Genomic DNA, 15,971 nt, shown 5'->3' with positions numbered 1-15,971 from the left:
CCATCTAGCCCAGTAATCTGTCTTCCGACAGTGGCCAGTGCCAGGTGCCCCAGAGGGACTGAACAGAACAGGTAATCATCAAGTGATCTATCCCCTGTCGCTCATTCCCAGCTTCTGGCAAACAGAGTCTAAGGACACCATTCCTGCCCATCGTGGCTAATAGCCATTGATGGACCTATCCTCCATGAATTTATCTAGTTATTTTTTGAACCCTGTTATAGTCTTGGCCTTCACAACATCCTCTGACAAGGAGTTCCACAGGTTGACTGTGTGTTGTGTGAAAAAATACTTCTTTTTGTTTGTTGTAAATCTGCAACCTATTAATTTCATTTGGTGGCCCCTAGTTCTTGTGTTATGAGAAGGAGTAAATAACATTTCCTTATTTACTTTCTCCACACCAGTCATGATTTTATAGACCTCTATCATATCCCTCCTTAGTCATCTCTTTTCCAAGCTGAAACTTCCCAGTCTTATTAATCTCTCTTCATACGGAAGCCATTCCATACCCCTAATCATTTTTGTTGCCCTTTTCTGAACCTCTTCCAATTCCAATATATATTTTTTGAGATGGAGTGACCACATCTGCACACAGTATTCAAGATGTGGGCTTACAATGGATTTATATAGAGGCAATATGATATTTTCTGTCTTATTATCTATCCGTTTCCTAATGATTCCCAACATTCTGTTCACTTTTTTGACTGCCGCTGCACGTTGAGTGGATGTTTTCAGAGAACTATCCACAATGACTCCAAGATCACTTTCTTGAGTGGTAACAGATAATTTAGATCCCATCATTTTATATGTATAGTTGGGATTATGTTTTCCAATGTGCATTACTTTGCATCTATCAACACTGAATTTCATCTGCCATTTTCTTGCCCCATCACCCAGTTTTGAGAGATCCTTTTGTAGCTCTTCGCAGTCTGCCTGGGACTTAACTATCTTGAGTAGTTTTGTATCATCTGCAAAGTTTGCCACCTCACAGTTTATCCCTTTTTCCAGATCATTTATGAATATGTTGAATAGGACTGGTCCCAGTACAGACCTCTGGGGGACACCACTATTTACCTCTCTCCATTCTGAAAACTGATCATATATTCCTACCCTCTGTTTCCTATCTCTTAACTAATTACCAGTCCATAAGAGAACTTTCCCTCTCATCTTATGACAGCTTACTTTGCTTAAGAGCCTTTTGTGAGGGACCTTTTGAAATTGAAGGATAGTGTTTGCGCCCAGTATAATTTAAATATACAATACACATTATGGCATATGGTAAGTTTCCTGGAATATAATTTCTTATGCTACTTGGAAACTGTACATGGACAACTTAGACAAAATGTAGTTCTCCTATGTACATTGTTTTAGTTTCTGAAGCATTAAGGGATGAAAATCAGTGTCATATGTGAAAAATCAAGCAAAGATCTTCTACAAACAACAGGAGATGGATGACTAGATCCCCATCCAAGAAATATTTACACATGTGCTTCACTCCATCTGTATTTAGGACAGCACCTAAGCATATGCTGAAGTCTCATTGACTGCGGTGGGACTTCAGCGTGTGTTTCAAAGTTAAGCACATTGAATGTTTTTTTTTATGAATTGGGGCCATCGTATTCTCCTCCCTGAATACCTTGCTGAAAATATACCACTAGGTAGCTTGTTCACCAGCATTTTAGAATGTACCATGAAGAGGAATCAAAGTGATGTATGAAAGTAGCTGCACAAGAGGTGGGTTAATGGCCACATAAACACAGTATGAAATAATAGGGGCTTGTACAGTAGTGGGGTAGTGCGTCCTTTGGCTTTTTCAGTAACATTTAGGAACTAGAAATGGGAAGAGTTCTGTTTATTTCTTTGTCTGCTCCACTCTTGCATTCTTTACAAAATAGGAAATTCTGAAAGCTACATTCCAGAACTCGACGATTCGTATCCCTCAGAAAATGATGTTTTAACACCATCTGCTGTAACATTTTCTTTAATACCATTGAGCTGATTTCCTCTCCTGCACGCTGTCAGGAAAGTGTGTGTGTGTGTGTGTGTGTGTGTGTGTGTGTGTGTGTGTGCATTGTTCAGAAATGTTGATGAACACAGCATGAAGATTTTGACGGCTAGTGCCATTTTTAAAAAAGCTCTGTCACGTCTTCGTCATGTGTGGGTTCTTGTGGGAATATTGCAGACTGTTTTGCTGTACTGGATTTCCATAGAGCAGGATCAGAGGTGTGTAGTTAGTGATGGGTACACTTGTGTGTGTGATACTGCGTGTGCTGACTGCCCTCTTCTCCCATTGACGTTAGAGGGAACTCAGAAGCTCCTTGTTAGAGCTTGTGATCCATGCCCTATAACTGCAAAGGGGTAGGGGGGAAGGGTGAGACCTCATATTATGATGACTGTGTGGCTCATCAGCACATTAGGAATGTCTGGGCTGCTTCAAGTTTACTTTGGCTTAGGGAAGTGGATTAAGAACACTGGAACTGCTCCCAACATAAAACAAGCCCACCTCCATGCAGCAGCTGGCCTAGAGAGAGGTTTCAGGTAGGGAAAGGAGGCACTGTTAACTGATCCCACCGCACACCCCCAAAGATTCTTCCTAGAGCTTGCCTGAAAATGCGCAATGGAAAATCAAGGTGCTGTGTAATAAGGGCCGTGTCAGGCTATTCATTTTCCAGGCAATTAGGACCTATGCAAAGCACATTGAAGTGCATGGAAAGATTTTGATTAACGGTGGGCTTTGGATCATGCGCGTCGTGCCCTTCTCATATGATTGATATGGCCATGGCCCATGATTTTCAAAAGTGGCTAGTGATTTTTGGGCACCTCCATATTTGGGTGGCTGCAAGCGGGACTAAGTGTCTGAATGTATTACGTAGCCACCCTATGAAAATCAGTTCCCTTTCAAGTGTCTCAAGCTGGCCACCGACAAATTCAGGTACCCCAAAGTACTGGCCACTTTTGAAAATCTTGACCCTGGCAGGCATGACAGCCAAGGAACTCTCATTTGTTTGATTTAGATAGAAGACGCTTTGGCTGTCCTCTTTGAATTTCCCTTCTCACGAACAGAACCATTAAAGAATAAATGCAAACAAAGTCCTTTGCTCACCATTAATGAACTAGAAATATTAAATTCTCAAGTTCATGTTTCTTGAGATCTAATATTACATTCCTTCAAATTTCTATTCCAGCCTTTCTGAGAGACAAATATATTGCGACATTTCATTTCAACCATCCTGCAATGACAGTGAGTGGGTAGGCATATTCTTTAACACTCTCAACATGGATAGTCATTTCCCTGGACGGGGGTTCTATTTGTGTATATAGGCTGTTGAACTTGCTGCTGAGATGGTTGGTAACAGCTAGAGTTACAGAATATGCACCAGCAACGCCCCGTGAAAAGCCTCTTAGCTCTTGCTTGAAATGAAGGTGTCATAAACATACAGCTAAGGGTAGCATAAAATCCCTCCTTTACCTGTAAAGGGTTAAGAAGCTCAGATAACCTGGTTGGCACCTGACCAAAAGGACCAATGAGGGGAGAAGATACTTTCAAATCTGTGGGGGAAGGATTTTGTTTTGTCTCTTTGTGTTGTTCTCTCCGGGTCAGGGAGGAAACAGGGCAGGGAACATACATCTCCCAAAGCCAGACCTGAACTAAAGGCCTCTCAGATTACAAATCGTAAGTAAAAGTAAGGAAATGCATTAGATTTTGTTTTAGCTTGTGAATTTTCCCTGTGCTAAGAGGGAGGTTTATCCCTGTTTTTGTAACTTTAAAGTTTTGCCTAGAGGGGAATCCTCTCTGTTTTGAATCTTTTTGTTACCCTGTAAAGTTATCTTCCATCCTGATTTTACAGAGGTGATTCTTTTATCTTTTTTTAAAATAAACTTCTTTTAAGAACCTGTTTTTCAGTGTCCTAAAGACCCAGGGGGGGTTGATCTGTGCTCACTTTGTAACCAATTGGTGAGGATATTATTCTCAAGCCTCCCCAGGAAAGGGGGTGAAGGAGCTTGGGGGGATATTTTTTTTGGGGGGGGGGAGATAGGGCTCCAAGTGGCCCCTCCCTGAATGTTTGTTTAAATCACTTGGTGGTAGCAGCTGTACTCATCCAAGGACAAGGAAGGATTTGTGCCTTGGGGAAGTTTTAACCTAAGCTGGTAGAAATAAGCTTAGGGGGTCTTTCATGCGGGTCCTCACATCTGTACCCCAGAGTTCAGAGTGGGGAGGGAACCCTGACAGAAGGACATAAAGGGGCAAAGACTGTATTCACCAATAATGATGTGTGGCTTTCCGCACTAGGACAACTCACATGTGGAAAGTGACAGATTGCAGAAAGGCTGTCTAGGCCCGAGAACCACTTCCAGGTTTAGATAAGTGTGGGGATGTAGTGAGCTTGAGCTAAGAGGGGGCTGCCTTTCCTTTCCAGAACATTACATCTGAATCCCAGGGAGAGTAGGCCAATGAACATGTGTTTTTTTTAACCTGAGTATCTGCTCCAGCTAAAGGTTTGAGTAGTTCCTCTGAGTACAACTAATGGTGAATATAGCCCTTACGGGCCACACGCTGGTGAAGCAATATTAGCAAACACATCACAATGTGTATTTGCTTTGATGCAGTAGCACTGGACAGAAGCTGAAAAATCCACAGCCTCCTTTAGCTGTGTGGGAGGCCACAGAATTCAACCATTCTGTTTCTCTATCCATCCCTGTACATTATACAGGTCATCCCCATGGAGCACAATCAAATTCTGTATCCCCCACTGCGCCATCACGTATTCCACATACGCCACATCATGCATGGCAAAAAAATACTTCAGAAATGTTTTGTAGAGGTGAACAAATGTGTCTGACTATTTTTGTAGCCTTCCCCTGGTAAAAGCTGTTACTGTGAGTCCAACAGTTCAGGGTAGAGAATAACTGAAAGGAGGGGGGAGGGATAGCTCAGTGGTTTGAGCATTGGCCTTCTAAACCCAGGGTTCTGAGTTCAATCCTTGAGGGGGACATTTAGGGATCTGGGGCAAAAATCTGTCTGGGGATTGGCCCTGCTTTGAGCCAGGGATTGAACTAGATGACCTCCTGAGGTCCCTTCCAACACTGATATTCTATGTTATTTTAAAGCACCTCCACAACTGCTTTAATAGACACAATGACATTAAAGTCTGATCCCTCCAGAAGTGCTAAGGCTAGGTTCTGCTGGGAAGCTGCTCCTTCCAATGTTACAAAGCTTCCATTTCTACCTCTGCAGAGTTGCTGGTTATCAACTGATGATGTACAGTGATTATGATATACACTCGCTCTCTCTGTCTTTTCACACACAGTGAAGCAGTCCAACAATGCCCCTTCCTATGTCCATTGGGCAGCGGGTGGGTGAGGTGGCAGTTTGGTCAGTTCAGCAGGGGGATGGCCAAATCATAAGAGAGAATAGCTCATGCCCAGACATGTTGGAGTCATAGAATATCAGGGTTGGAAGGGATCTCAGGAGGTCATCTAGTCCAACCCCCTGCTCAAAGCAGGACCAATTCCCAGCTAAATCATCCCAGCCAGGGCTTTGTCAAGCCGGGCCCTAAAAACCTCTAAGGAAGGAGATTCCACCACCACCCTAGGTAACGCATTCCAGTGCTTCACCACCCTCCTAGTGAAATAGTGTTTCCTAATATCCAACCTAGACCTCTCCCACTGCAACTTGAAACCATTGCTCCTTGTTCTGTCATCTGCCACCACTGAGAACAGCCGAGCTCCATCCTCTTTGGACCCCCCCTTCAGGTAGTTGAAAGCAGCTATCAAATCCCCCCTCATTCTTCTCTTCTGGAGACTAAACAATCCCAGTTCCCCCAGCCTCTCCTCATACATCATGTGCTCCAGACCCTTAATCATTTTTGTTGCCCTCCGCTGGACTCTTTCCAATTTTTCCACATCCTTCTTGTAGTGTGGGGCCCAAAACTGGACACAGTACTCCAGATGAGGCCTCACCAATGTCGAATAAAGGGGAACGATCATGTTCCTTGATCTGCTGGCAATGCCCCTACTTATACAGGCCAAAATGCCGTTAGCCTTCTTGGAAACAAGAGCACACTGTTGACTCATATCCAGCTTCTCGTCCACTGTGACCCCTAGGTCCTTTTCTGCAGAACTACTACCTAGCCATTCGGTCCCTAGTCTGTAGCAGTGCATGGGATTCTTCCGTCCTAAGTGCAGGACTCTGCACTTCTCCTTGTTGAACCTCATCAGGTTTTTTTTGGCCCAATCCTCTAATTTGTCTAGGTCCCTCTGTATCTGATCCCTACCCTCTAGTGTATCTACCACGCCTCCCAGTTTAGTGTCATCTGCAAACTTGCTGAGAGCGCAGTCCACACCATCCTCCAGATCATTAATAAAGATATTAAACAAAACCGGCCCCAGGACCGACCCTTGGGGCACTCCGCTTGAAACCGGCTGCCAACTAGACATGGAGCCATTGATCACTACCCGTTGAGCCCGACGATCTAGCCAGCTTTCTATCCACCTTACAGTCCATTCATCCAGCCCATACTTCTTTAACTTGGCGGCAAGAATACTGTGGGAGACCGTATCAAAAGTCAAGCCATTCCTTGTACGTCTAAGTGCACAGAGGAATGTGCTTGGAGGGGAGATACACCTTTGTTTCTAATTGGCCAGTCAGGGAAGGATCAAGGGAACTAATTGGCTTTCACAGTCCTCTTCTCAATGTGTAAAGCCTTCCCAAGCATCAGGGGACCATCCTGCCATATTGCTGCTCTCCGTCCCTGTAGGTGCGGGATATTGAGCTGTGTTTCCAGGATGCCAGGAGTGTGACCGATGGCCTGTTTTGGGAATTAGGAAGGAGGGTTTTTTTTCTTTCATTGGGTCATATTGGCAGAGTCTGGAGGTATTTTTGCTCACCTCACAACATTGTGGTGTTCAGGTTTAGGTTAAAAGAAGTAAGTACAGAAATTTTAATGCTAAGAGATAATAGAAGAATGCTTAACTAGTCTCGACTAGTGGCTGATGTCCATGCAGATAAAGAATAAAAGGGCAATATCCCAGGGGAGAATGAAATCCACAATATGGCTGAGTGATCTTTTGCCTCCAAGGAGAAGGGGAAGGGAGACCTGATTTTTTTTTTCAAAAGTCTTAGAGCACTGGAGAGGTTCCAAAGAACTGAATTAAAGCTAATGCTGTGCTAATATTTGAAAGGATAAACAGAATGGCCCAGGTAATTGTAGGCTTGTCAATCTGACATAGATCATGGACAAAATAAAGGAATGGCTTGAATGTAATAAAGAAAATAATAATATAATTAATGCCAATTAACATGGGTTTATGGAAAATAGATCTTGTCAAATTAATTGCCTTTTTCTGATAAGATTATAAATTAGGTAGATAAAGGTAACAGTGTTGATGTAGTGTAGATTTCTGTAGGATGTTTGACTTAGCACCACGCAACATTCTGAATAAGAAACTGGAACAAAACAAAATCAACCTGGTATATATTACATGGATTAAAAACTGTCGGACAGATCTCAGAATGTTACCGTAAATAGGAATCATCGAGTGGGTGTGTTTCTACTGGGTCCTGCAGAGATTGGCTCTCAGGCCTCCACCATTTAACACTTTCATCAATGACCTCAATGAAAACATAAAATTATTATTGATAAAGTTTACAGATGACAGAAAAATTGGGGGAGTGGTAAATAATGAAGATAACAGGTCACAGATACAGAGCGATCTGGAACACTTGGTAAACTGGACTTAAGCAAACAATGCTTCTTTCAGTACAACCACATGTAAGGTCATAAATGCAGGTTCTACTTACAGGCTGAGATACTCTGTCCTGAGAAGCAGTGACCCTGAAAAAGACTTGAGAGTCGTATGGGATTAGCTGAACCTGAGCTCCCAGTGGACACTGGCCAAAAGGGTTAATGCGATGCCTGGATGTATAAACAGGAGAATCTCCAATGGGAATAGAGAGATTATTTTACTTCTGTATTTGGCACTGGTCCAACCACTGCTGGAATCCCGTGTCCAGTTTTGGTGTCCACAATTCAAGAAGGACATTGAAAGATTGGAGAGGGTTCAGAGAAGAGCCATGAGAATGAGGAAAGGATTTGAAAACCTGCCTTAAAGTGATAGCTTCAAGGAGATCAGTTTATTTAGCTTAACAAATAGATGGTTAAGGAGTGACTGACCAGTCTGTAAGTACCTACGAGCGGAATAGAAATTTGATAATAGAGGGCTCTTCAGTGTAGCATACAAAGGTATAACAAGGTCCAGTGGCTGAAAGTTAAAACTAGGCAAATTTAGACTATATAATAAGGTGCAGACTTTTCATAGTCAGGGTAATGAACCATGAGAACAATTTTCCAGTGGTTGAGATGGATTCTGCATCACTGGAAATTTTTAAATCAAGATTGGATGTTTTTTTTCCTAAAAGGTTATGCTCTAGTTCAAGCAGGAATTAATTCAGGGAAATCCTACAGCCTGTGTTACACAGGAGATCGGATTACATGATCACAATGCTCCTGTTTTTATAATCTGTCACGTCTTCACAGGCTGAGAGCCCTCTTGGCATCATCTACCCCCCTTTGCAGAGGGTGGAGGCAGAAGAGGATTCAGAAGTGAGCTGAATCCCGGGGTTAGGATGATGAGGGTCTACCCTGAGTTATTGGTTATATGTTGGGAACCCTGTAACCCTGCCCTGAACCCAGTAAAATTCCTGGTATATGAGAGATGGAGGGTGGATAGCAAGTCCCTTCCCAGTTGTTAAGTTCATAAATTTGCATCCTGCTGCTTCAATCTACACATATCTGTCTTTCATTCACCTATATGTCCTGATCCATCTAAACATTGTGTGCAATAACATTTCAGCAATGTCTCCCGGCTGTAAATAGCATATACAACAATAGTTCAGTTACTCAATTTTAAAGATCTGCACAGAAAGCATTCACCTTGATTTTCTGCTGTTATTGATGGGAAAGTCACCTGTATTGTTAACAAGGATATCCTGGGGTTATTTGTAGGTAACATCACTACTAGACACAATGAATTTGCGCTATAATGACATTACTTCTAAGAGACGCATGCTGGTCATGAGCCCCATGTTGCAACTCTTATGAAAGAGCTGCTTAAGGGATAAGGGGTCAGAGATTTCGGGCAGGGGAGGTTTAAAATTTTAATCACAAAGTTCACCATTTGGTGCCCCTAAATAACCCGTTCCAGTCCAGTATACTATCCCCACCTCACCTGACTTTCTCCTGGGATGGACTCTTCTCTTCCACCCAAGTCCTTTATCCATCATGTCCGTATGGTCAACCCAGCTTACCCAGCGCACCCTGGCAGACACTGCATGAGCACCTGCACTTTGCTCAGATTGTGGTGTTTTCTGGGTGTGCACTGAACAGTGAACAGATCAGTGAAAGAATCAGACACATTATGGTATCTTTCTTAAGAGCAAATACCGTATTCAGTGCTCTGCATAACTTTCCCTAACCCTCCAAATCGTAGACCGTTTGGGGTGAGATTTCTCACGTTTGATCTCAGTTCAGGAGTGTGATTTGTGGGTGTTGTTTTCCTGATCACTTAAGGAAAACCAAACCCTATCTATTTTATGGTGTTTGCAGTTCGCCAAATGCAAGGAGCAGCTGATGCTACAAAAAGCATCTCAGTTTTTATTACAAAAATGTAATCTCAAAGGAAAATGGTAACACTGATTTTTTTCTGAAGTATCCCCAGGTTTTGACCAATTTGCATGCAGACCAGGTAGATTGCAGTACTTATTTATGATTGGGGGAGAGTTCCACTAAGGGCTGTAACATGTAGTGATGACATTTTGACCTGGAAACGCCAGCCAAGGACTAGGCTCCAGTGTGCTAGTCAATGTAATGCATGTCCAACCTTTTTTGTTTTATTACAGTATGATACGAAAACACTTTCCTGCCTCTGCACTTCAATAGATAATTCAAGTTAGTCATTTCTTTAAATGCCCAGGTAACTTAAAGTGGTTTCGGTTATAAAACTTTGCAAATACATGGGGCCAAATCTTCAGCAGCGTTGGCATAATAGAATGCAGCTGATGATCTGGTCCATAGCTCTCCATAAGGAATGTGTGTTTTAATTTTTAAAAGGGATTGACAAATTAGGGACTTCATAAATGAGAGAGAATTGTATCCCCCATACATATCGGACAATATTGTCCTTACTGACACCAGGACACGCTGGGACTGTCCAATTCTCATTAAAGTCAGTGGAAAGATGCCCACTGCCAGGGCTGGCTCCAGGGTTTTGGCCGCCCCAAGCAGCCAAAAAAAAAAATAAAAAAGCCGCGATCGTGCTCTGCGGCGGCAATTCGGCGGGAGGTCCTTAGCTCTAAGTAGGAGTGAGGGACCATCCGCCGAATTGCCGCCGAACAGCTGGACTTGCCGCCCCTCTCCGAAGTGGCCGCCCCAAGCACCTGCTTGGGAAGCTGGTGCCTGGAGCCGGCCCTGCCCACTGCGTCGAATGAGAACTGGGTTAGCTGTGTAGTGTACAGTTATGCATCGATATCCGTAACACTCTCTCACGTGGCCTGGCAACTGGCAGTGCAAATTCCACATGCCCTAGGGCTGTGCACCCCAGACTTCAGCGCACCTAAGAGTGTGTCCAGGTAAAGCTGGGGAGGTGCACGACCTTCTGTGATCATTCTGAGATCATCCCAACAGGAGACCCAGCCGAGGAAGGAGGAGATCATTGCCAGAAGGGAAATGGGGAGAGTCAGGACTGGTCCTCCTAGGAGTCTCCAACCAGACCTCACTTATCAGTGGTTACAGACCCTTCCTGGCTCAGTGGCCCATGTGGGCATGGCCTGAGCAGTCCCCTCTTAACACAAGGGAACGTCTGGCTGTGACTATGTGTAACACCTCAGAACAGGTCAGGGAGCTAGTTCTTAAGAGAATCGATCATTTGCCTTCCTTTACACTGCTGCAACCTGGCATTTCATCCTTATTTGGCCAAATGTCATTGCTACAGCTATTGGCTCATTTCTCTCCACTCTCTGTATAGTTCCAAGGACAGTCTTTGCTGAATAGCACCATCTGCCGGAAGCAGCACAATTGCACTGTTGCAGATTTGCATTTATTATGCCTCTGTCCTAGCTCAAAGCAAATGATTTCAGGGAGGGCTTAGTTCTCCAAGGCCCAAGTGAACCGTCTTCGAAAGAGACATTTGGTGAATTCCAAAACAATATCCATCTTTCTGGTGCCACCAAATTTCACAAATCAGGTGCTTAATGTTGTGGTGTTAAATTGTCATTAATAAAGTAAGGCTTGTGCGTTAGGATGGAATTGGAAGTGTACACGAGTTCTTGTTATATTAGAAAAGGTGACTGTGTTCCACAGGTCCCCATGTTCTGACCAGAGCCTGATAATATATCCATTTCGTAGGCCCCTACAGATGCCATTGTGGTCATCTGCAGTAGGGGGGGGGAAGATTATTATTTGCGTTCAGCAAAACTGTACTCAATAAAGGTAGACACAAGAAAGGTGCTTAAACTCCCATGTGACTTTTTCCTCTGCAAGATAAGTATGAGCCCAAGTAATAAAGGGTCAATATGCAACATAAACATATTTGTCTATCCCTGGCATAATGTGGCACCAACAGAATGGAACATTACAAAGATATGGGACTTTTTCATACAGTTAGTTCTAAACTTTTCCTCCAGCAGCTACTTGTGATAGGAACAATGTCCTCAGCCTAGGAACTTTCCCCAGGCATCAATGACTGTGTGAGGTTCCTGACTCTCATCTTCACCTCAGGGGGTCATTAGTCCTCAGGAAATGCCCTGGGCCTTCATCGTTATTGCTGAAATAAATGTCAGGGTTACGTGTTTTGCATAGTGTGGTTTGGACCAAAGGTTTTTGTCTTTTCTCGTTATATTTTTTCATCTCCCATTTCATTTCCCTTTTTCACTTTTCCCCACCTATGGGCACTATGGTTATGAGTGGTAATGAAGCCGAAGACCCTCTGTGTCTAAAGCACAAGGCCCTACCACTAGAGTGAAAGGAGAGCTCCTTCAGCTGTGCTACAGTCATAGGCTGTATACCATCATTGCAGGGGACAGCTACTAGAGGGAGACACGACCGTACATGCTTGGCCAGTGCATTATACCTTCACAGTATTGTAGTTCCTTCAGTCCTTAATACTTCTTAATCCGTTGTTTATAACAGTGACACACGTTGGAAATGCCTGACCGTCAAACTCCATTTGGTTATGCTGGGTTCAGCGACCAAGATGTCTGAAACCTACCCACCCTGGCTATATCCTGTGGCTAACTTGAGCCGCAGACTAGCTTGGAAAGGTTGCTAGCTGTGCCACACATGATTAGTGCTAGAAGTTCTCTCTGTATAATTTAAGCTGCGACTCACTTTCGGTTGTGAATCCTCCCCTTCCCCAGGTGGGTCAAACCAAGCCAATCTGTCTGAAATTTTACACATGTTGAGTGAAGTCTTCATCCCATTAAAATCAATGGTAAAACACGCATTGACTTCATAATGTTTGTGGGTAATTAGACAAAGGTGATATTAAAGAGTATTTTGAATACACACATTATAATCTCTGGGAGAGCTGATGTGACTGTTACAATGTGCACAGCTGCAGTCTGCAAACATTGACATGTTGGTGGGTTTGGACACAGAAGAAGGGAGATCAGGATGACAGAAGCAGGAAACAAGGTCTGGAAAGTTCTGGCCTAGAACAGGGTTTCTAAGATCCCCAGGTCATCAAAACCAATTATTCTCATGGACTGTTTTGGCGTACCTAATCCCATAAAGGTCCTTTACATTCTCTGAGCGCAGGCTTCAGTGGAGATTTGCAGTTGTTTACATGACAATAATATTTCACGACATGCAAACACATTCAATCTTCCATAGGCTATATGTTTTAGTAATCTGTCTCAGAACATTTTGTAATGTTTTTTAAATACTTGAGGAAATTCCCAGACAAAAACTTTGTTAAACTTGAGGATTTTTATTTTTCAAATTTTACCTGAACTTAAAATTTTTTGGCTTTGTAATGTTTCTTTTGATAAAAATGCAATGTTGTTTTAAAAGTTACAACTCTCATTCCAACGCAACCAATTTTTGTTTGTCTGATAACTGTACTAATGCTAAAATTGTAGGCAGAGCTGTGCAGAGGATGGAGGTTCCATTTCATGAAGTATTTCGAGATTTCAACATTTGACTTCATTCCAAATTGCAATGAAAATTTTAAATTTTCAAATTCTCCATAAAGGAAAGTTTAAAAAAAAAAATCAGTCAATTTTTGTCAATCAAAGAAGGTGTTTCTATAAAAATCAAACTCTTTTGTTTTGATTTTGACTTTTTAAAATGTTTTATTATTTTATAATACATAATATAATACAAAATCCAAAAAATCAAAACAAAAAAATCAATTTGCAGATTCCAAGACCCACAGAGACCACTGTGGTCATGTAGCCTGGCCTTCTGTATAATGCAGGCCACAGAACTTCCCTGAAATAATTCTTGTTTGAACTAGAGCATATCTTTTTAAAAAATCCAATCTTGATTTTAAAAAATTGCCAGTGATGGAGAATCTACACCCTTTTCAAAAAGAAAAATTGAAATTGTTCATTATGAAAATGCTGAAATGTCTGATTTAGACTTTGTCAGACTTTTGGGGCAGAGGGCTGTCTGAAATGACATTCCAGCAAAATTGATCTGATTTTTCAAAGCATTTCAGTTTCAACAGTAATGTGTATTCCAACAGAATTATGGTTCTCTCCAAGTTTTTCCAGCCAGTTCTAATTGTAAGCAAAGTGTCTCCTCTTCACTGAGAAAATACATTGCATGTAAAGATGTTAATGGCATTTCTGTGTTTGAGTCAAGAAATACCCTAAGGCGACTGCATTTTAATAAGAGCTCAAATATCATTTCATCATATGTATAGCAAATCATATTAGCTTTTCCTAATTTAAGGAACAAAAAATCATACACTATGGTAAACTGTTAGTATATCACAGTGTATTTGAAAATGCCACTTCCAACCCTGTGTTTATTGTGCAATATCTGCATCTGTATCTAAATAATATACTGTGGATATAAGTATTTCTTTGTAGGACTAGGACTGAAGTATGGAACGGAGGTATTGTATTTTCAGGTTGTGGTACATGATGTCATTTGGAATTGATTCTGTTGTGTGTGGCAGCTATGCTTAATGTATTTGCTCTGACGGAGAATTTGGAGCAGGGGTGGGAAAACTACAGCCTGTGGGCCGGAACCAACCCGCGAACCATTTTAAGCTGGCCCGTGAGCTCCCACTGGGGCGCCGGGTCAGGGTGCCTCACTATGCGGCTCAGCTCTGCTCTGGCGCTCCAGCCGGGGTGCTGGGTTGGGGGGGCTGCACCACACGGCTTGGCCCCGGTCTGGCCCTGCAGCTGGGGCACCGGGTCGGGGGGGCCTACCACATGGCTCCTGGAAGCCACAGCATGGCCCCACTCTGAGGGTTGGGGCCCGTTCCACCTGTAGGAGCCAGAGAAGGGACATGCCATTGCTTCCGGGAGCCACTTGAGGTAAGCGCCGCTCAGAGCCTGCACCCGTGAGCCCCTCCCCATGCCCCAGCCCCCTGTCCCAGCCCTGATCCCCCTCCCGCTCTCCAAACCCCTCGATACCAGCACAGAGCACCCTCCTGCACCCCAAACCTCTCATCCCCAGCCCCACCCCAGAGCCCATGCCCCCAAACGGAACCTGCACCCCTTCCCGCACCCCTGCCCCAGCCATGATCCCCCTCCAAACCCTTCGGTCCCAACTCAGAGTACGCTCCTATACCCCAATCTCCTCCTCCCCAGCCCACCCCAGAGCCCGCACCCCAATCCCAATTTTGTGAGCATTCATGGCCCGCCATACAATTTCCATTCCCCAATGTGGCCCTCAGGCCAAAAAGTTTGCCCACCCCTGATCTGGAGGCATAATATTCTGAATATCCAATGTCTGTCACTTTAGCCACGCAAGACCTCTTTGTAGAAGATTTCTTTATTTAGCAGACCAATTTTCTCCTGGACCAAAAATGACGCTTGAGAATTACTTAATAACAAAGGAGAAATGAACAATCATAGTGCATTTTTTCCTCAAGGGGTGAGAAATTTAAAGGTAGACTTGAGATGTGCATGTAGCAAAAGGGCCCTTCACAAAATGGTACTGTAGCAGATGAATAAAGATTGCAGTTGAAAAATCGAATCGTTCTTTTGAGAACTGTTTTATCATTCCGTGTTTTTGTATGTCTGTGTTCTGCAGGCAAAGCCTATGCCCCAGAGTTCTACTACGACACCTACAGTCCCCTCTGGCAGAACAGACCTCGGGTTTACTCCTACAGTCTGCAGTGGACTCAAATGAACCCAGATGCTGTGGACCGCATCCTTGCATACCGTTTAGGGATTAGACAGGTGAGGTTATAATTTGCTTCTTACAACAGGTGCCTGTTTACTGTTATGCCCTCTGTGAGAATTGCCCTGCCCTTTGTTTTCGTCTCATCTTGTGTGAAACTCAGAATTTATAATTTCCCCTCTGTGAAGATTTGCTGCAGTTCTGCAAAGTCCTGAACCACTTACAAATCCTTTAACCTAATTTGCATATTTCCAGTGTGACAACGCAGAGATTAAAGAGGTATTCCTCAGGGGGTTCAGAGCAGGTTCAGCTCAAGAGATACTAGAAAGATTACCTGAACGAAACTTGCAACCAAATTAAACTTTTTATATCTAGCCATATATCTATGTATCTTTTCCTATGCCTCCCGATAAAGATAGATAAATATAGAGATAGTTATATCTTTCATACACAGGCATCTTGCAATCTTTGAGATCTTGAAAACTTTACTTACACATATTTAAATATATATCCCTTGTGATTTTGACATTTTAGAACAGAACAGATGTAGTGAAGGGTGGACAGTACCAGTCCATCTGCAGAAGAACTATTACATTAATATACAAACGTTAGCAGTCA

General features: G+C 43.2%; 1 protein-coding gene across 2 annotated transcripts in view; it reads left to right on the top strand.

Annotated features, from left to right (window-relative positions):
• MDGA2 (MAM domain containing glycosylphosphatidylinositol anchor 2) overlaps positions 1-15,971 on the top strand; it is a 619,444-nt gene that overhangs the window by 516,143 nt on the left and 87,330 nt on the right. For both annotated transcript variants that reach the window (XM_034770448.1, XM_034770447.1), the window contains exon 10: positions 15,264-15,412. In XM_034770448.1, coding sequence (XP_034626339.1) covers positions 15,264-15,412 — 149 coding nt within the window. The remainder of the gene's footprint in view (positions 1-15,263; positions 15,413-15,971) is intronic.

Source organism: Trachemys scripta, chromosome 4 (genome assembly GCF_013100865.1).
Source record: "Trachemys scripta elegans isolate TJP31775 chromosome 4, CAS_Tse_1.0, whole genome shotgun sequence".
In the NCBI taxonomy this organism is placed as follows: domain Eukaryota; kingdom Metazoa; phylum Chordata; order Testudines; family Emydidae; genus Trachemys; species Trachemys scripta.
The sequence above is the reverse complement of the archived record's forward strand: the minus strand, read 5'-3'. Positions and strand labels throughout refer to the sequence as shown.